Genomic DNA, 20,620 nt, shown 5'->3' with positions numbered 1-20,620 from the left:
TCAGAGGTGGTTAGCCATTCCCTGCCTCTGTGTAGTGATCCTTGACTGATCAAGGTCAAGGCAAGAGATGTTCAGAGGTTGTTAGCCATTGCCTGCTTCTGTATAGTGATCCCTGACTGATCAAGATCAAGGCAAGAGATGTTCAGAGATGATTAGCCATTGCCTGCCTCTGCGAAGTGACCCTTGACTGATCAAGGTCAAGACAAGAGACGTTCAGAGGTGATCAGCCATTGCCTGTCTCTGCATAGCAACCCTTGACTGATCAAGGTCAAGATGAGAGATGATTAGAGGTTGTTAGCCATTGTCTTCCTCTGCGTAGCGACCTTGACTGATCAAGGTCAAGGCAAGAGACGATCAGAGGTGGTTAGCCGTTGCTTGCCTCTGCGAAGTGACCCTTGACTGATCAAGGTCAAGACAAGAGATGATTAGAGGTCGTTAGCCATTGCCTGCCTTTGCGTAGCGATGCTTGACTGATCAAGGTCAAGGCAAGAGACGATCAGAGGTGGTTAGCCATTCCCTGCCTCTGCGTAGTGATCCTTGACTGATCAAGGGCAAAGCAAGAGATGTTCAGAGGTGGTTAGCCATTGCTTGCCTCTGCATAGCAACCCTTGACTGATCAAGGTCAAGGCAAGAGATGTTCAGAGGTGATTAGCCATTGCCTGCCTCTGCGAAGCAACTCTCGACTGATCAAGGTTAAGACAAGAGACGTTCAGAGGTGATCAGCCATTGCCTGTCTCTGCATAGCGACCCTTGACTGATCAAGGTCAAGACAAGAGATGATTAGAGGTCGTTAGCTATTGCCTGCCTCTGCATAGCGACCCTTGACTGATCAAGGTCAAGACAAGAGATGATTAGAGGTCGTTAGCCATTGTCTGTCTCTGCGTAGCGACCCTTGACTGATCAAGGTCAAGGCAAGCGATGATCAGAGGTGGTTAGGCATTCCCTGCCTCTGTGAAGTGACCCTTGACTGATCAAAGTCAAGGCAAGAGACGATCAGAGGTGGTTAGCCATTCCCTGCCTCTGCTTAGCAACCCTTGACTGATCAAGGTCATGACAAGAGACGTTCAGAGGTGATCAGCCATTGCCTGTCTCTGCATAGCGACCCTTGACTGATCAAGGTCAAGGCAAGAGACGTTCAGAGGTGGTTAGCCATTGCCTGCCTCTGCGTAGCGACCCTTGACTGATCAAGGTCAAGACAAGAGATGATTAGAGGTCGTTAGCCATTGTCTGTCTCTGCGTAGCGACCCTTGACTGATCAAGGTCAAGGCAAGAGATGATCAGAGGTGGTTAGCCATTCCCTGCCTCTGCGTAGCGACCCTTGACTGATCAAGGTCAAGGCAAGAGACGTTCAGAGGTGGTTAGCCATTGGCTGCCTCTGAGTAGTACCCCTGGACTTCCTTTGAAGTCTCCCGTCGAAGCACTAACCATGACCCACCCTGCTTAGCTTCCCGGCTCTAACCAGGCACAGGATAATCAGGGCTATTCAGGCTGCAAGAGAGAATCTAGGAGTCACAGGCATGTGAGCGGAGAATTACCTTGCAGGCCACACGATGGGGGCAGAGCTTCCCGAAACCCAAGGGTGGCTGTATGCGGCGTAGCAGGGCCACCACATCCAGGTGCTTGATGCGACCCCTGAAGAAACAAAATGAGACATTTCAAGTTGTGGGAGTGGGGGGGCTGTGGTACAGATGAGATGGCCCTTCTCCCTGCTGGAACTTCTGGTAGTACAACCAGGACTATAATGACACCATCTAGAATACAAAAAGGCATCACTTGTTAGAAGATGCTGCCAGCCTCTTGGGGCCTCTGGAACCTTCCGGCAGCCATGTTGGAGGTACAGAGTTAAGCTCTGATCTCCTCCCACAGCCCAGAGAGTTCCCGGGAGGAACTGAAATGAAATAGCGGGCTGCAGTCACCACAGAGCCCATCTACAAAAAACAGGGGTGGTAAATGTAAGGCCTGGGGGACGGAACTGGCCCACCCAGGGATCTTCTCCAGCTTGCGAGCAACAGGAGGCCACGGGGGTGTGTGTGTGAGGAGTGAGGAGAGCCACTCCGATTGTGTCTTCAGCACGGCAGAACAACCTCGTCTGCAGCAGTCGAACGGAACCCCTCCGCTTCAGCGGCAGCCTCACTGGTAAGTTAGCCTGACCTGACAAAGTCACATTTATATCAGATTTAGCCCTCGTAACAAATGAGTCAACATCTACGAATTCTAGAACGTGCAAGCGTTTCACTAAGACCCCAAATCAAATAGGATCAGGAGACATCTAGCCAAAGTAGGAAGTATTAAGGCTGCGCAGAATCAGAAGTGGGCCAGAACTCTCTTGCGGATGGGTCATGAGGCTAGAAGGGAATCGGAGAAACAAGGTGAACTAGGAGAGAAAGTTCAGAGAGACTCAAAGACAAATTTGGGTCCACCTCTGCACAAGGGGCTAAACGACCATGAAATCTATCCTATTGCTCAGTTATGTTTTGTATTTATAATTTATTTTAACATATAATTTGTTTTGTATTTATATATATATATATATATATATATTTTGCTGTCCTATGGCAACCCCATGGGGTTTTCAAGACAAGAGATGTTCAGAGGTATAAGCTTCCGAGAGTCAAAACTCTCTTCGTCACAGGGCAAGGGTCAATGTCTCTCCGACACCTCTAGTGGCAGAACCTGGGATTTCAGGCATGGTGAAAACAGACTACTTCACTGTGGGAAATTTTTAAGCCTTCTCTCTGCTGCCCCTGGTGGAAGGTACCAAGATTGCAAGAGGGCCCAGGTATTGTCTCCAATATATGGGCGTAATTTTTAAAAATATAATCCTTGTACAATAGCTAGCCTTTGAAGTGCTTTCTAAATTACAAATGTGATGATGGTTTAAGAAAAGAACAGAAAAGTTGTACTGGAGCAGGCTAACAGTCCGTCATCCAGTATGCTTTCCCCCACAGTATCCCACCAGATACCCCAGAAGACCGACAGAAGCAACCTCCTGCATTGTCCCTCAAGCAATGTTCACGGCCTCTGAATCTGACATTTCTAGTTGGGCATCCGTGAATTTGTGCAATCCTATTTTAAAGCCATCTAAACCAGTAGTTACCACTATATCCTGTGGCAGTGAGTTCCACAAATTAATGCAGGTATTTTGATTGGAGGGGGGAAACTCTGGCATTTATTAGGAGGGATTAGGGTTACAGGGAAAAGAAGGGCGGTCTCTTACTTGGCAGCTGGGTCATATTCTGACCAGATCCGCTTGAACTCATCAAGGTGGTGGGGACCCAAAATGGACCAGTCTCGGGTTAGGTAGTCAAAATTGTCCATGATGACAGCAACAAAAAGGTTAATGATCTAGAAAGGGGGAGAGAGAGACAGAGAGAGAGACAGACAGAGAGAGACAGACAGAGAGAGGGAGACAGAGAGAGGGAGAGACGAGAGAGAGAGAGAGAGGGAGAGACAGAGAGAGGAGAGACACAGAGAGACACAGAGAGAGAGACAGACAGAGAGAGGGAGAGACGAGAGAGACAGAGAGAGAGACAGACAGACAGAGAGACAGAGAAAGACAGAGAGAGAGAGACAGAGAGAGGGAGACAGAGAGAGGGAGAGACGAGAGAGGGAGAGACAGAGAGAGGGAGAGACAGAGAGAGAGAGACACAGAGAGAGAGAGACAGAGAGAGAGACAGACAGAGAGAGGGAGAGACGAGAGAGAGACAGACAGAGAGAGAGAGAGACAGAGAGAGAGACAGACAGAGAGAGGGAGAGACAGAGAGAAAGACAGACACAGAGAGAGAGACAGACAGAGAGAGGGAGAGACACAGAGAGAGAGAGACAGACAGAGAGAGGGAGAGAGACAGACAGAGAGAGACAGACAGAGAGAGACAGAGAGAGAGACAGAGACAGACAGAGAGAGGGAGAGACAGAGAGAGACAGAGAGAGAGACACAGACAGAGACAGACAGAGAGACATACAGAGAAAGAGAGAGAGACAGAGCAGATCAGAAGTCAAACAGGCCGCCAGGGCAGGCTGAGAGAGCAAAAACTGAATGAATTGGAGACTAACGGCATTGCCAAAGATCCAAAAGTTTTGTTTTTGTTTTGTATGGTGTAAGTTTTTAAAGTGCCTTTTGGCAAATGCGTGTCATGGGTCCTCACTCAACGATCATGGGGGGAAAAAGCTGGATCAAAAGAATACAAGAAGTCGTGTGTGTAGAGTGACATCGAGTCGATTCCAAAAGAGACCCTATGAATTAACATCCTATCCGTAACAGCCTTGCTGAGGTCTTGCAAACAGAGGCCTGCAGCTTTCTTGACTGGCTCCATCCACCTCCTCCTCTTTTACCTGCTGCCTTCAGGTGTTCCGAGCATCAATGTCTTTCTCAGGGACTCCTGCCTTCTCACGAGGTGACTAAAGTATGATCCCTTCAGTTTAGCCATTTTAGATTTTAGGGAGTGTTCAGGCATGATTTGATTTCAAGCCCATTTATTTATCTTTTTTTTGACAGCCCACAGTATAAACAGGTTGCTTACCTGGAACTGATGATCTTCGAGTGGACATCTGCGCAGTCCCACACATGGGTTCTGTGCTCAACCGCAATCCCTACTTCGAAGACTCCAATGCTAGCTGCCAGCTTTTTGGTGCTATCGGAACCTCCAAGGTAAAATCACAGAATCCTAGAGTTGGAAGGGACCTCCAGGGTCATCTAGTCCAACCCCCTGCACAATGCAAAAAACTCACAAATACCTCCTCCTAAATCCGCATTGCTATCAGATGGCCTCATTGCTATCAGATGGCCATCTAGCCTCTGTTGAAAAACCTCTGAGGAAGGAGAGCCCACTGTCAGTATCCTATATCTTTAAGGCATATTGGAACTGCCAAAGGATCGTGTAACCCTTGCATACAGGGGTTCAAGTGTTAGCATGTGATAGCATGTGAATGTCATTAACCAAGGAGAAATGGGATTGGTTAAGGGGAATAGAAATACAGCAGCCTAACGTCTGTTCAGTGTGGAGTAGGAAAAGACGGATAGAGCGTGGCATACCTGAGGGACCGAGGACCTGCCAACCTGAGGGACCGTCTCTCCCCATACGAGCCCCAGAGAGCACTGAGGTCAGCAGGGAAGAACAAGCTGACTATCCCTGGGCCAAAGGAGGTGAAATTGCAGAACACTCGCGCACGGGCCTTCTCCGTTGCAGCTGCATGCCTGTGGAACCAGCTCCCGGAAGAGGTGCGGGCCCTGCGGAGCCTTGACCAATTCCGCAGGGCCTGCAAGACCACCCTTTTTAGGTTGGCCTTCGCAGACTGCTGACTAAGGATGGCCGAATTGATGGACCTGCCAAAGTGACTCTGTTCAGTGATCTCCGCCATTATGCAAACAGACAGAATAGTGCCAGGAACACCACTGTTACTGTTAAACTATGTCGAATGTAAATTGGAATGGTTTTTAAGATAATGCTGCTTTTAAAATTACTGTATAACTTTTTAAATGCTGATTTAAAATTACTGTATAACTTTTTTATATGAGTATGTTGTTAGCTGCCCTGAGCCTGCCTAGGCGGGGAGGGCGGGATATAAATAAAATTTATTATTATTGTTATTATACTGATGGACTGATAAGAGATTTGATGATTGTGGACTGTGACTTGACTATTCTATTGGACTGAGTATCTGCACCTTTGCCTGACTGGACTGATTGTATGTGTATGATTAATGGATTGATTCTTGACTGTGATATCTGCCTGACCCTAATACAACTTTGTTGAACCGGCTGCCTTTGTGGGTGTCTTCATTAGAGCAACAACTGAGACTGGTCTGACCAGAGTGGCCCTGCGGGACGCTTCCACTATTACTCTGTCACCCACCACCTCCCGAGGAAGCCTGTTCCACTGAGGAACCGTTCTAACGGTCAGGAAGTTCTTCCTCATGTTGAGCCGGAAACTCTTTTGATTTAATTTCAGCCTACTGGATCATGGTAAGGATCATGGCTGAGCACAGAGCCCACGTATGGGGCTGCACAGAGGCCACAACGAATATCCATAGAACTCTCCTCCAAACCCACATTTCAAAGGAATCAACTTTCTTCCCATCAGCTGTCTTCGTTGTGCAGCTTTCACACCCATCTGTTGAGTAATTATGTAAAACCCAAATGTAATCAAGAAATGCCACGGCTGAGTGTCTAGTTAGAAAGTTGACAGGATGAAAGTAGATTTCTTTGAAATTTGGTGTCGGAAGAGAGTTTTACAAATGCCGTGAGATGCCAAAAAGAAAAATCAACGGGTTCGAGATGCTGGGGATTGAACCTGGGACCTTCTGCGTCTGGAGAGGAGGCGGCTAAGAGGTGATAGGATCACCATCTTGAGGTAGCTGAAGGGCTGTCATAGAGGGGATGGGGTGGAATCGTTTTCTGTGGCCCCAGAAGGTAGAACCAGAACCATTGGGTTGAAATTGAACCAGAAGAGTTTCCGGCTCAACATTAGGAAGGACTTCTTGACCGTTACAGCGGTTCCTCAGTGGAACAGGCTTCCTCGGGAGGTGGTGGGCTCTCCTTCCTTGGAGGTTTTTCAACTGAGGCTAGATGGCCATCTGACAGCAATGAAGAGCTTGGGAATTTAGGGGGAGGTGTTTGTGAGTTTAGAGCGGTTCCTCAGTGGAATAGGCTTCCTCGGGAGGTGGTGGGCTCTCCTTCCTTGGAGGTTTTTCAACTGAGGCTAGATGGCCATCTGAGCAATGAAGAGCTTGGGAATTTAGGGGGAGGTGTTTGTGAGTTTAGAGCGGTTCCTCAGTGGAATAGGCTTCCTCGGGAGGTGGTGGGCTCTCCTTCCTTGGAGGTTTTTCAACAGAGGCTAGATGGCCATCTGACAGCAATGCAGATCCTGTGAATTTAGGGGGAGGTGTTTGTGAGTTTCCTGCATTGTGCAGGAGGTTGGACTAGATGACCCTGGAGGTCCCTTCCCACTCTATGATTCTCAGGAAGGCCACAAGGACCCTCCGTTTGCAAGACCTGAGTAAGACTGCAGCAAAGGACAGGACATTTTGGAGAACATTAAATTCGTAGGAAGATCCAGGCGGGCAGCCGTGTTAGTCTGAAGCAGTGGAACAAAGCAGGAGTCCAGCGGCACCTTGAAGACCGACAAAGTTTTATCCGGAATGTCGGCTTCTGCGTGCTGGAAGCACACTTCATCAGACGAGGGAATGAGGTACAGTGAGCAGAGCGACATATAGCCGGTGGGGTTTAGAATGCAAAGTGGTACAAAGTTAAAATCCAATAGCAGAATAGTAAAATTAGCAAATGCAGAAAACCTTCGATCCGGGTTGCATTAAGCGTGGGAAACCAGTAGAACAGTCACATGTCAGGATGTGAGAATGTCTGTTCATTATTCTATTGCTAACGAGCCTGGGTCAAAATGAGGGCATTTCTTTCCCGGATGTCTTCCCTGTCCAACCAATTTATCTTTTAACATGTGACATAAATATAGACATCATTCTAGTTTGCCATTAGAAAAAAATATATGAAAAAAACGCGTAAGGTCTTCGTAACTCAGAAGCGACTTAACAGCACTTAACAACCGGCCTCAGATTCAGCAGGAGCTCACAGGAGCGCAGGCCCTGAACCTTTCTGAAACCCCCCCTCCTCCCCACCTACCTTGTCCATTGAATAAGAGGTGCAGCTGCATAACAATCCCTGGATTAGGAGAGCGGCCGGCTGGCCAGCCAGCCACCAGGGGCTTTGCCACACCCCCAGCAGCCCTCATTAACCCCTGGAGAAACCCTCACCAGCCTTTCTCCACTTCTTATGTGATTTTGGGCGGTGGGTGGCTTGCTGGCCTTTTGACTGGGGTGTGTGTGTGGCCGAGGAGAGCCCCAGGCGAGCGAGGCCTGCTTGGGCTGGCTGGATCTCTAGCCAGCCCAAGCAGGCCTCACTTTCCTGGGGCTCTCCTTTCTTACGTCAGGTTGCTTTTGGCTGGTGGGGGGAATGGCACATTTTAATAAGTTATGCTAATGAGTTCCGCCATCTATTTTTCTACAAAACGACCCTTAGGCGGGCACCAGGAAAGCTGTGGGTGGGAACCATGCTCGGGACCTCTGCCCCAAGGCATGCCTCTCCTGTGTAATGTCCAGGCTGGCCATGGGTGGAAACAGGAGCCCTTGGATCAAAATAGGTGGGCTTTGCAGAGGACAAGGAGCTAAAATGGCCACCCTCAAAGGCTGGGCAGGAGGCAAAAGCTGTTCCCGTGCAGGGACTCACCAGGAAGGCACAGAGCATGAAGAAGCTGATGAAGTAAACGATGGCGAAGTTGCTGCCGCAGGTGAACTCTTCCCCGGGCTCGTAATCGGACTCCGGATCGCAGCGTTTGCCCGGCAAGCTGGCCAGCATGATCTCCTGCCAGGCTTCCCCGGTGGCACACCTGGAGAGGGGGGAGAACAAGGTGAAGGCGTTCCCGTGAGCTTGGACAGATGTGCCCTTGCTAGGGTTGCCAAGTCCCCTGCCTTCTCCAATGGGGGACTTTTGGTGATGCTGCATGTGGCCGCTCTAGGCGTTCCCGGGAAAACTCTTTAGTTTTCCCGGATGCTCTAGCCATTTGGGAGGGAAAAACTCTATGGTACCTATTGTACCATAGAGTTAAACATATAAACATATGAAGCTGCCTTATACTGAATCAGACTCTCTGTCCATCAAAGTCAGGATTGTCTTCTCAGACTGGCAGTGGCTCTCCAGGGTCTCAAGCTGAGGTTTTTCTCACCTATCTGCCTGGACCCCTTTTTGGAGATGCCGGGGATTGAACCTGGGGCCTTCTGCTTCCCAAGCAGATGCTCTACCACTGAGCCACCATCCCCTAATATGAACATATGAAGCTGCCTTATACTGAATCAGACCCTTGGTCCATCAAAGTCAGTATTGTCTTCTCAGACTGGCAGCGGCTCTCCAGGGTCTCAAGCTGAGGTTTTTCACACCTATTTGCCTGGACCCTTTTTTGGAGATGCCGGGGATTGAACCTGGGACCTTCTGCTTCCCAAGCAGATGCTCTACCACTGAGCCACCATCCCTCCCCAAATTTTCCCTCCCAAATGGCTAGACCATCCGGGGAAAACAATAGTTTTCCCAGAAAACCTAGAGTGGTTGCTGTGTGACGCCACCGTGATTACGGCACTTCCAGGTGACATCATCATGCCAGTGACGTAGGGGGAGGTTCATTCTACATGGCTCTTTTTTGGGGGCCTCATAGAACTGGACCCCCAGTCCTATCTTTCTGAAACTTGGAGGATGTTTTGAGGAGAGGCACTGGATGCTATGCTGAAAAGTGGGTGCCTCTACCTCAAAAAACAGGGCCCCCAGAGCCCCAGGTACCCGCAGATCAATTCACCATTATATCCTATGGAATCGGACTCCATAGGAATAGTGGAGTGCCCATTTCTCTCCCTCCCCTCTGCTTTCTGATGACCCTGAATAGGCTTGCCAATCCCCAGGTCCCAGTGGGGGTTCTTCTGCTTTCCCAGGCTGCTTCCTGCCCCCAGTCAGCTGGCTGGCAGCGGGGGAAGGGGAGCCCCGCCCCCAGAGGACCATGTGCGTTTCTACCTCCGGAGGCTTCAGTCTCCGATTGAAAGGCTTCCTCTTGGCATGGTGTGTCTGTGTTACTTTGAAGAAGTTGGCAGCAACTTGTGAGTAAAGAGGCCAATCCCCCTTCAGAGTTGCCAGAAACGAGGGGGGGGGGGAGGAGGGGGGGAAACGTCTGCTGAGCACTTCATTATTCTCTATGTGGAGATTGATTCTCATAGGGTATAATGGGGAATTGATCTGGAGGTTTCGGGGGCTCTGGGGAAGCTGTTTTTTGAGGTAGAGGCACCAAATTTTCGGTATAGTATCTAGTGACTCTCCCCAAAATATCCCCCAAGTTGCAAAACAATTGGACCAGGGGGTCCCATTCTATGAGCCCTATCCTTTATTATTTCCTATGGAAGGAAGACATTTCAAATGGTGTGCGGTCCCTTTAAATGTGATGGCCAGAACTCCCTTGGAGTTCAATTATGCTTGTCACACCTTTGTTCCTGGCTCCACCCCCAATGTCTCCTGGCTCCACCCCCAAAGTCCCCAGCTATTTCTTGAATTGGACTTGGCAACCCTAACCCTGAAGCAGGGAGAGGGCCTCCACCTGGGGACTGGCAACCCTAAAGATGCTTCAGCCTCTCACTCTGCCTTTTTGTCGGTTCTCTCTCCCCCCTGTCAAACCACTCTCTTGCAGTCATTTCTCACGAACACTGAACAAGAAGCAAGGAAAACAGCACTTCTATAAGGAGCGCTTCCGCCTTCCTTTGCAGTCATAAAATCTGAGTACTTGGGGGGGAGTAGTTGGCAGGAGGGAGGGAGAGAATGTGCCCGTTCTGGAACGCTGGAGTGATTCTGCTTCACAAGAGTTGACTTCGGGTGATTTATTACAGGACAAAGCCCTTGAACACTGCCTCAGGTCAGCAGATTCTAAGAAAGCACACCTTCCCCTCCCCGCTCCCCATGGTCCATTTACATTTCCCTCAGGCCTCTCACTAAGAGCAGGTGGGGTCGCCATGAGAGCTGCAGTCCTCTGTCTGTGAGAATTCAAGTGGAAAGAAGGGCACGGAAGAGGAAGAGAGATACCTGAAGAGCAGTAGCACGGCCTGCGGAAAGGTCTGGAAGTTATTGTTGCGGTTGATCGGGGTGTTGTCCTGCAACGCCACTTTCCCAAAGGTCTGAAAGACAAGGAAACCCATTCTGCAGTTTCAGTCGCAAAGGAACAAACAGACCCAAGGTAGGAGACGTTTCGGAAGCAAACCGAAGGACAAATGACTCAGCTCTCTTTTCCGGTTTGCCTCCCCGAGAGAGAAAAATGACACAAAACACCCATCGCTGCTGGATTCATAGCAGGGTGCTGCTTTGGCAACTGGTCGGATGAGCCATGGTCAAGACAGGCCCGCTTCTCCTGTCTGTCTCCTGTTTTCATTTGCACAGCAGGGAAACTGATTGGATACTCAGATTAGAATGGGGGTCCTCAACCTTTTTGAACTGGTGGGCACAAGTGGAACTCCGACACAGCATGGTAGGCACAGTAACAAAATGGCTGCCACAAGAGGTGGAGCTGGCCACAAAATGGCTGCCACGGCTTATCTTCAGTAACGCAGTCTAGAACCTTGTGGCGTGGCGGCAACCGCTGCCAAAGTGACATTTAAAAAGATGCACAGCCAATCCAATCTCCAGTAGTCAATCAGATTTACACTGGGCAAAAGACCTCCCTGAGCCGCCCTTTTCCTGAAAACATGTGGCAGGCACCAGAAAAGGTGTTGGTGGCATCACAGTGGCCACAGGAACCATGCTGGCAATGCATGGACTAAAATGGGGTGGCTAACATGAATGCTGAAGAGAAGGAAGGAAGGAAGGAAGGAAGGAAGGAAGGAAGGAAGGAAGGAAGGAAGGAAGGAAGGAAGGAAGGAAGGAAGGAAGGAAGGAAGGAAGGAAGGAGGAGGAAGGATGGAAGGAAGGAAGGACAGAAGGAAGGAAGGAGGAAGGAAGGAAGGAAGGAAGGAAGGAAGGAAGGGAGGAAGGAAGGAGGAGGAAGGATGGAAGGAAGGAAGGACAGAAGGAAGGAAGGAGGAAGAAAGGAAGGAAGGAAGGAGGAAGGATGGAAGGAAGGAAGGAAGGAAGGAAGGAAGGAAGGAAGGAAGGAAGGAAGGAAGGAAGGAAGGAAGGAAAGAAGGAAGGATGGAGGAGGAAGGATGGAAGGAAGGACAGAAGGAAGGAAGGAGGAAGGAAGGAAGGAAGGAAGGAAGGAAGGAAAGAAGGAAGGACGGAAGGATGGAAGGAAGGAAGGAAGGATGGAGGAGGAAGGAAGGAAGGAGGAAGGAAGGAAGGAAGAAGGAAGGAAGGAGGAAGGATGGAAGGAAGGATGGAGGAGGAAGGAAGGAAGGAAGGAGGAAGGAAGGAAGGAAGGAGGAAGGATGGAAGGAAGGAAGGAAGGAGGGAAGGAGGAAGGAAGGAAGGAGGAAGGAAGGAAGGATGGAGGAGGAAGGAAGGATGGAGGAGGAAGGAAGGAAGGAAGGAAGGAGGAAGGAAGGAAGGAAGGAAGGAAGGAAGGAAGGAAGGAAGGAAGGAAGGAAGGAAGGAGGAAGGATGGAAGGAAAGAAGGAAGGAGGAAGGAAGGGAGGAAGGAGGAAGGAAGAATGGAAGGAAGGAAGGAAGGAAGGAAGGAAGGAAGGAAGGAAGGAAGGAAGGAAGGAAGATAAATAGATGGGGAGGTAGAGGTAGAAAGAAAGCAACTGTAACTTTAAATGCATTCTCCAAGCCACCTGCTGGCTTGGCTTGGAGAAGTGATTTGAAGAGAGAAATGCCTTCTCCAAGCTGGCCGACAGGGTGGTGGGGGCGTTGAGAGCCACACAATATGTGTGAAAGAGCCACATGTGGCTCCTAAGTCAAAGTTTGGCTACCCCTGGAGCAGCATATCATGCATGGGGCGGAGAACTCTTCAACTGCACATGCTTGCTGGCATCCACCACCAGCAAGTCTGCTGAAAGCCCTGTTTTCGAAAATACATTGCTTACCCTGCACGATCGTGGTGTGCAATTCTAGCCACACCAATGCTAAAAAGTACATACTCTGCTTGGAGCCACGTCTACTTTAGTCCGCTTCTCGAGAGGGTTTGGGGTTGGGGGGGGGGGGCGGCCCTACTCACCTGCATGCCAATGACAGCATAGATGAAGAAGATCATGGCGATCAGCAGGGCAACATACGGCAGCGCCTGGAGGCGGAATAGAGACGGAGTGAATTTGGAGGCACCCTGTGAGGCAGGTGCAGCCGGGAGAGCTCTTTGGAGAACTGCTCTGAGAGAACTGGGAATGGCATAAGGTCACCCAGCTGGCTGCATATGGAGCAGTGGGGAATCCAACCCGGTTCTCCAGATTAGAGTCCACCAACACCCCCCACAACGCTGAGCAAAAATTCTACTTTGTGAGCTACTGGCATTAAAGTTATGAGCTACTGCAGGGGTGGCCAACGGTAGCTCTCCAGATGTTTTGGCCTACAACTCCCATCAGCCCCAGCCATCGGCCATGCTGGCTGGGGCTGATGGGAGTTGTAGGCAAAAAAACATCTGGAGAGCTACCGTTGGCCACCCCTGAGCTACTGCATGCATTAGTTGGCTCAGGGCTTTCTTTGTAGCAGGAACTCCTCTGCGTATTAGGCCATGCCCCCATGACGCAACCAGTCCTCCAAGAGCTTACAATAGGCCCTGGAAGAAGAGCCTTGTAAGCTCTTGAAGGATTGGTTACATAAGAGAGGTGTGGCTTAATACGCAAAGGAGGTCCTGCTACAAAAACAAAGCCCCCCAGTTTGCTCTGGGGCCATTTTTCCTGAGCTAAGACAAAAACACGTGAGCCGGAGGCCAAAAACGCCGTGAGTTAGCTCACACTAGCTCAGCTTAGAGGGAACACCGCTCTTAACCGCTATGCCACACTGGCTTACTTCTAGACTAGAGGTTGGTTGTTGTTTTTTGGGATGGGGGGGTCCCAATGTGCATCCTCTCCACCCCCACCTCTAGCCTCGCCCCCCTCTCGGCCCATGAGCTCTTCTGCTTCTCGCAAGCCCCCGCACTGCTCATGCTCACTCCCTAGCACCACCCACAGGCCCTTTCCTTTCTGGGCACGGCAGTGCCCTTGCTGCCGGCAGTGCTGCCGCTGTACACACCCCCTTGGCCTTCTTTAATGATGCTGGGCAGTTCAGAGAATTGGGCAGTTCAGAACGGTGCGGGGTGGGGTGGGGTGGGGTGGGGAGAAAGATTGGCTGCTTTTGCCGCCTTTCGCAAGGCAGGGAGGTGGGCGAAGGCAGCCCTGCGGCTTCCCTCCCCGTATAAAACACCCTGCCAGGGTGGTGCAATGGGGAGAGGGGAGGCAGACCGCGTGCCTTTGTATTATTATGATTCGTTTATTTTATATTCCCGCCCATTCCCCCCATGGGGGGCTCAGGGCGGCGCACATCGATATAGATAATAATAAATGCGCAGTGATTCACAGTAAAATCGCAATACAATCAATTGCAGTAACTGGTTTGCAGCAGGATGGTCCAGCGGGAAGATATGGTAAGATGGTACAGTAGTGTGGTACTGGAGGGGAGGCCAACTGATCTAACAAGTAGAGGCTCGTCGCCTAGGGTTACCAAATCAATTCAAGAAATATCTGGGGACTTTGGGGGTGGAGCTAGGAGACTTTGGGGTGGAGCCAGGAGACATTAGGGGTGGAGCCAAGATCAAGGCTGTGACAATCATCAGTGCACTCCAAAGGGAGTTCTGGCCTTCACATTTAAAGGGACGGGCACACACCTTTTCAATGCCTTCCTTCCATAGGAAATAATGAAGGATAGGGGCACCTTCTTTTGGGGCTCATAGAATTGGACCACCTGGTCCAATCTTTTTTGAAACTTGGGGGGTAATTTGTGGGAGAGGCACTAGATGTCATACTGAAAAGTTGGTGCCTCTACCCCCAAAAACAGCCCCCCCGAGCCCCAGATACCCGCAGATCAATTCTCCATGATTTTCTATGGGAAAAAAAATCTCCATAGGGAATAACAGAGTTCCCAGCAGACATTTTCCCCCTCCCCCTGCTTTCTGATGGCCCTGAAGCGGGGGGAGGACCTTCAAACTGGGGGATCCCCTGCCCCCACTGGGGATTGGCACCCTACCCCCGCCTCATCCGAAAGCCTGTTGGAACAGCTCTGTTTTACAGGCCCCTACGAAAGGCTAACAAGCCAAGTAGGGCCCGGATCTCCATAGGGGGCTGATTCCACCAGGTCGGGGCCAGGACCGAGAAGGACCTGGCCCTGGTAGACGCAAGACGGGCATCTTTTGGGCCGGGGACAGTCAGCCTACCCTGGGACAGGCAGGGAGGCAAAGGCAGGCCCTGCAGCTTCCTCCCCATTTAACCACCCCGTGGGCAGCGTTCCCTCTAAGCTGGGTTAGTGTGAGCTAGCTCCACAAGCGTTTTTAGCCTCCGGCTCACACATATTTGTCTTGGCTCAGAAAAAAATATCCCTAGAGCAGACTAATGTATGCAGTGGCTCACAAACTTTCATGCCGGTAGCTCACGAACGAGAATTTTTGCTCACAAGACTCCACAGCTTAGAGAGAGTATTGCCCGTGGGGAGGGGTCGTGTTGTAGGAAAAATAGGTGGTGGAGCTCACTCAGGGATTGTTATGCAGCTGCACCTACTCTTCAATGGACAAGGAGGTGGAACTCTCAGGAGGAGGAGGAGGAACAACTCTCAGAAAGGTTCAGGAGCTGCACTCCTGTGAGCTCCCACTGAATCTGAGGCCTGCCTGTGGAAGTGTTTAAATGGGGGGGGGGGGGAGCCAAAGCGGAGAGGTGGCAAAGGAAGCCCCCTGGCTTCCCTTCCATTTAAACACCCCACCAGATCGCCTGACTCCCATTTTTTGAATGGGGGGCACCATTATTTGGTTTTGCCCCCACTCAAAAAAAAATACGTAGATCCGGCGCTGGCAGGGGCAGAGCATTGGTGGGAGTCAGCAGCAGTGCCCCCCCACCCCAAGATGTCCTGGGCCTCAGGACAGGGCTGAATCCAGGGGGGGCAGAAGAAAGAAGATGATGCCTGGATTTATATCTTGCCCTCCACTCGAAGAGTCTCAGAGCGGCCTACAATCTCCTTTCCCTTCCTCCCCACAACAGATACCCTGTGAGGTGGGTGGGGCTGAGAGGGCTCTCCCAGCAGCTGCCCTTTCAAGGACAGAGTCTCAGAGCGGCCTACAATCTCCTTTCCCTTCCTCCCTCACAACAGATACCCTGTGAATTGGGTGGGGCTGGAGGGGGTTCTCCCAGAAGCTGCCCTTTCAAGGACAGAGTCTCAGAGCGGCTCACAATCTCCTTTCCCTTCCTCCCCCACAACAGACACCCTGTGAGGTGGGCAGGGCTGAGAGAGCTCTGACAGAAGCTGCCCTTTCAAGGACAACCCCTGCCAGATCTACGGCTGACCCAAGGCCATTCCAGCAGCTGCAAGCGGAGGAGTGGGGAATCAAACCTGGTTCTCCCAGAGAAGAGTCCGCACACTTCACCACTACACCAAACTGGCTCTCCAGAGGGAGGTCTTGCCCCAGGGACCAAATTGGGTATGGAGTCCATTGTATTCTATGAGACCATAAGATAGAATGGCCCATAAGGGGGTGCCATTTTTTAAAACCCCCCCCCCCAAAAAAAAATGTAGATCCGGTTCTTCCCCGGGAGGTGAGCTGCCCCACCTCAGGGCGTGCCGACAGAGATCGAGACTCTCACGCCTGCAGAGTGGGCGAAGGTCACACCGCCTCCCGGGAAGAGCGGCTGACCTGGAAGGATTTGATGAAGGTCCAGAGCAGGGTGCGGATGCCCTCCCCTTTGCTGAGCAGCTTGACCAAGCGCATGACGCGGAAGAGGCGGAAGAAGGTGATGGAGATGCGGGAACTGTCCTCGGAACTCTGCGGAGAGGGGGACAGAGGTCAGAACGTCCACGACCGAAACCTCTACGCACAGATGCAGGCGCACACGTTCAATCCCCGTACTGTGCAGGGGTGGGATTCTAGCAGGAGCTCCTTTGCCTATTAGGGCACACCCCCTGGCGTAGCCAATCCTCCGAGAGCTTACAAGGTTCTTTTTTGTAAGCTCTTGGAGGATTGGCTACATCAGCGGGGTGTGGCCTAATAGCCAAAAGAGCTCCTGCTAAAATTCCACCCCTGCGCGTGCACACAGCAGAGCTGCCTTCCTAGATCAGACCAAGGCCCACTGGGTGGCGGTAGGAACATAAGAACAGAAGAGAAGCCATGTTGGATCAGGCCAGTGGCCCATCCAGTCCAGCACACTGTGTCACATAAGAACATAAGAGAAGTCATGTTGGATCAGGTCAGTGGCCCATCCAGTCCAGCACACTGTGTCACATAAGAACATAAGAGAAGCCATGTTGGATCAGGCCAATGGCCCATCCAGTCCAACACTCTGTGTCACAGAAGAACATAAGAGAAGCCATGTTGGATCAGGCCAGTGGCCCATCGAGCCCAACACTCTGTGTCACATAAGAACATAAGAGAAGCCATGTTGGATCAGGCCAGTGGCCCATCCAGTCCAGCACACTGTGTCACATAAGAACATAAGAGAAGTCATGTTGGATCAGGTCAGTGGCCCATCCAGTCCAGCACACTGTGTCACATAAGAACATAAGAGAAGCCATGTTGGATCAGGCCAATGGCCCATCCAGTCCAACACTCTGTGTCACAGAAGAACATAAGAGAAGCCATGTTGGATCAGGCCAGTGGCCCATCGAGCCCAACACTCTGTGTCACATAAGAACATAAGAGAAGCCATGTTGGATCAGGCCAGTGGACCCATCCAGTCCAGCACTCTGCGTCACATAAGAACATAAGAGAAGCCCTGTTGGATCAGGCTAATGGCCCATCCAGAAAAGGACTTCTTTCTCTGCCTTCTCTATCCCATGCATAATCTTGTCAACCTCTATCATGTCATCCCGCAGTCGACGTTTCTCCAAGCTAAAGAGCCCCAAGCGTTTTAACCTTTCTTCATAGGGAAAGCGTTCCAAACCTTTAATCATTCTAGTTGCCCTTTTCTGCACTTTTTCCAATGCTATAATGTGACGCCGTAGCTGACATAACGGTGACCCACCTCACGAGGTTTTTCAAGGCCAGAGAGGAGCAGAGGTGCCCCGCCATTGCCTGCCTCTGCTGAGTGAATTTCCTGGGTGCTCTCCCACCCAAGTACTAACCAGGGCCAGCCCGGCTTGGCTTCCGAGACTGGATGAGAAAGGGCTAGCCTGGGTCAAAGTTGTTTATGCAGCATAAACTGATGCAGACAACAGGAAATTCATCCAATAGGCTCAAGACTTCCTTGGTGGTCTCTCGCCAACGTACAGATCACGACCACCCCTGCTCAGCTTCTGAGATCGGGCTAGAATAGGGGGTGGCCAAACTTTAATGCATTCTCCAAGCCAAGCAGTTTGGAGAATGCATTGAAAGTTAAAGCTGCTTTCTTTCCTCCCTCCTTCCCTTTTCTTCCTTCCTTCCTTCTGCTCCCTCCCCTCCTCCCTCCTTCCTTTCCCTCCCTCCCTCCCCTCTCTCTCTCTCCCTCCTTCCCTTCCCCTCTCTCCCTCTCTCTCCCTCCCTCCATCCTTCCCCTCCCTCCCCTCTCCCTCTTTCCCTCCCTCCTTCCTTTCCCCTCCCTCCCCTCTCCCTCTCTCTCTCTCTCCCTCCCCTACCCCCTCCTTCCTTCCCCTCCCTCCCCTCTCTTCTCTTTCTCTCTCCCTCCCTTCCTTCCTGTCCTGCGGCTCTCAAACATCTGACATTCATTCTATTTGGCTCTTATATAAGCAAGTTTGGCCACCGCTAGGCTAGGGAGCCTAGCCCCATGGCACAGAGTGGTAAAGCTGCAGTACTGCAGTCGGAGCCCTCTGCTCACGACCTGAGTTCGATCCCGCGGAAGCTGGTTCAGGTAGCCGGCTGGAAATTGACTCATCCTTCCAAGGTCGGTCAAACGAGTACCCAACTTGCTGGGGGGAAAGCGTAGATGACTGGGGAAGGCAAGGGCAAACCACCCCGTAAAAAGTCTGCCGTGAAAACGTTGTGAAAGCAACGTCACTCCAGAGTTGGAAACGACTGGTGCTTGCACAGGGGACTACCTTTACCTTTTAGGCTAGGGAGACTGAGCCAGCCAGGTCAGGGCAAAAGGTTCATCTAGTCCCACCAGTTGGCCTTTGTCCCAAATAACAGGTACTGGGATGGAGGTAGGGTTGCCAGGTCTGTTGGATGGGGGGGGGGGGTGACAGCCTCAAACCACAGGATTTTTCCTGATCTATGGTAAAAGCAGTCTCAGCCAGCGGATATATGGCAAAACCCACACGTCTTTGGTAAAATCAGCTTCAAACCATAGAGTTTGGCACAAAAACCAGAGCATCCCCCCTCAACATCACCAACGTGCCTACATCACTTCCGGGTGCCAAAGGCATGTCACGTTTATTTCTTGTGATGTTGCTGTTTTTTTTGGGGGGGGGGGATTTCCTGCAGAAGCCTGCAAAACCGGGGAATCCTCCACCCCCAACGGGGGAATGGCAACCCTATACGAAGGCACGCTGTCTCTGTGTGTGGAGAAATCAGGCAGGCCTGCTCGTAAGGCAGAGGAAACACTGGGGCCCGAATGCATATTTTTGGAGAGAGGAACGACCAGGCCATTGTTGGGTACGGCTGCCGCTAATTCTTCCAGGTGCGCAGCTGCCTGTTTTGGCCCTGACTCAGGTGTTTTATTGGTCCTAGATTAGCAGGAAAAGTGCTAGGCGGTTGCTAGGCAACCATGCTACTTCTCCTCCCCCCCCCCCCCCCCCCAGTATCCATATGCAGCAAAACACAAGCTGGAGCCGAGGGACTGAAGCGCGTAGCAGGGGAATGTGAGAAAAATGGCAGCAGGAGTGGAGGCAGCGGCAAGGGAGAGGAAGAGGAGGCCCGGAGTTCGAGGGGCGGCAACGATACGTATCAAAACGAAGGACAGACTCGGGACCGATCTGAAGTTGGCGCCAGCAGATGCACGTTCCGTCTCCACAACTCAAACAATCTTTGCCCATGTGCCCCATGTAGGGTCGCCAAGTCTCCCGCAGCCTCTGGCGGGGGACTGTTCTTATGTGTGTGGAATGCACACGGCGCAATGACGTCACTGGCATTGATGTCATCGCTCCAGAGATGTCGCGCGCCAGCCGGTCTAGGAGCTTCCGGGGAAACTCCATGGTTTCCCCGGATACTCTAGCAATTTGGGAGAGGAAACTCTATAGTGCAATAGATACCATCGAGTTTTCCCTCCCAAATTGCTAGAGCGTCCGGGAAAAACCATAGAGTTTTCCCAGAAGCTCCTAGAGCTTCTGACGTGGCATGGGGCAGGGGGGTGTACAGGCACAAGATGGCTTCTCCAAAATGGCTGCCGCAGGAGGTAGAGGCCGCCATAGGGGAACTTTCAGGTTTTCAGGGAAAATACGTTTAATTTCGGGGAATGGGTCAACTCCCTCCACTCCAAATGCAGACGACACAAAAAAGAAGCCCAGAGTTAGTTCCTTGCTGGCTGAGACCTCACAAGAACACTTCACAAGATCTCAGCTGCAACTCTGGCTTGCTGGGCCAACCTCTCGCAACTTTTCTGCCTCTTGCTGGGAGTCAACTGTAGGTTATCGTGTCCCCTGAAAGTATAGGGAGGGAGGGAGCTTATCCAATGCTTGGTCAAAACTTAGTGCTGATTCCCCAAGGCAGGTTGCTTTGACACCCCACAATGAAGAAGAAGAAGAAGATATTGGATTTATACCCCGCCCTCCACTCCGAAGAGTCTCAGAGCGGCTCACAATCTCCTTTACCTTCCTCCCCCACAACAGACACCCTGTGAGGTGGGTGGGGCTGGAGAGGGCTCTCACAGCAGCTGCCCTTTCAAGGGCAACCTCTGCCAGAGCTATGGCTGACCCAAGGCCATGCTAGCAGGTGCAAGTGGAGGAGTGGGGAATCAAACCCGGTTCTCCCAGATAAGAGTCCGCACACTTAACCACTACACCAAACTGGCAATGGCTACCTGCAGGGGCCATTTCATAGAAAAAGAAGTGCCA

General features: G+C 51.3%; 1 protein-coding gene across 1 annotated transcript in view; it reads right to left on the bottom strand.

Moving 5' to 3' along the window:
• CACNA1F (calcium voltage-gated channel subunit alpha1 F) overlaps positions 1-20,620 on the bottom strand; it is a 157,796-nt gene that overhangs the window by 25,864 nt on the left and 111,312 nt on the right. The window contains exons 32-37 of the mRNA XM_060253249.1: positions 16,335-16,463; positions 12,684-12,749; positions 10,619-10,710; positions 8,237-8,396; positions 3,218-3,345; positions 1,536-1,632 (exon numbers count right to left, since the gene is read on the bottom strand). Of these exons, the coding sequence (XP_060109232.1) occupies positions 1,536-1,632; positions 3,218-3,345; positions 8,237-8,396; positions 10,619-10,710; positions 12,684-12,749; positions 16,335-16,463 (672 nt within the window). The remainder of the gene's footprint in view (positions 1-1,535; positions 1,633-3,217; positions 3,346-8,236; positions 8,397-10,618; positions 10,711-12,683; positions 12,750-16,334; positions 16,464-20,620) is intronic.

The sequence above is a fragment of the Heteronotia binoei genome, chromosome 13, assembly GCF_032191835.1.
Source record: "Heteronotia binoei isolate CCM8104 ecotype False Entrance Well chromosome 13, APGP_CSIRO_Hbin_v1, whole genome shotgun sequence".
Classification (NCBI taxonomy): Eukaryota; Metazoa; Chordata; class Lepidosauria; order Squamata; family Gekkonidae; genus Heteronotia; species Heteronotia binoei.
Note: the sequence above shows the minus strand (reverse complement) of the source record. Positions and strands in the feature narration are given on the sequence as shown.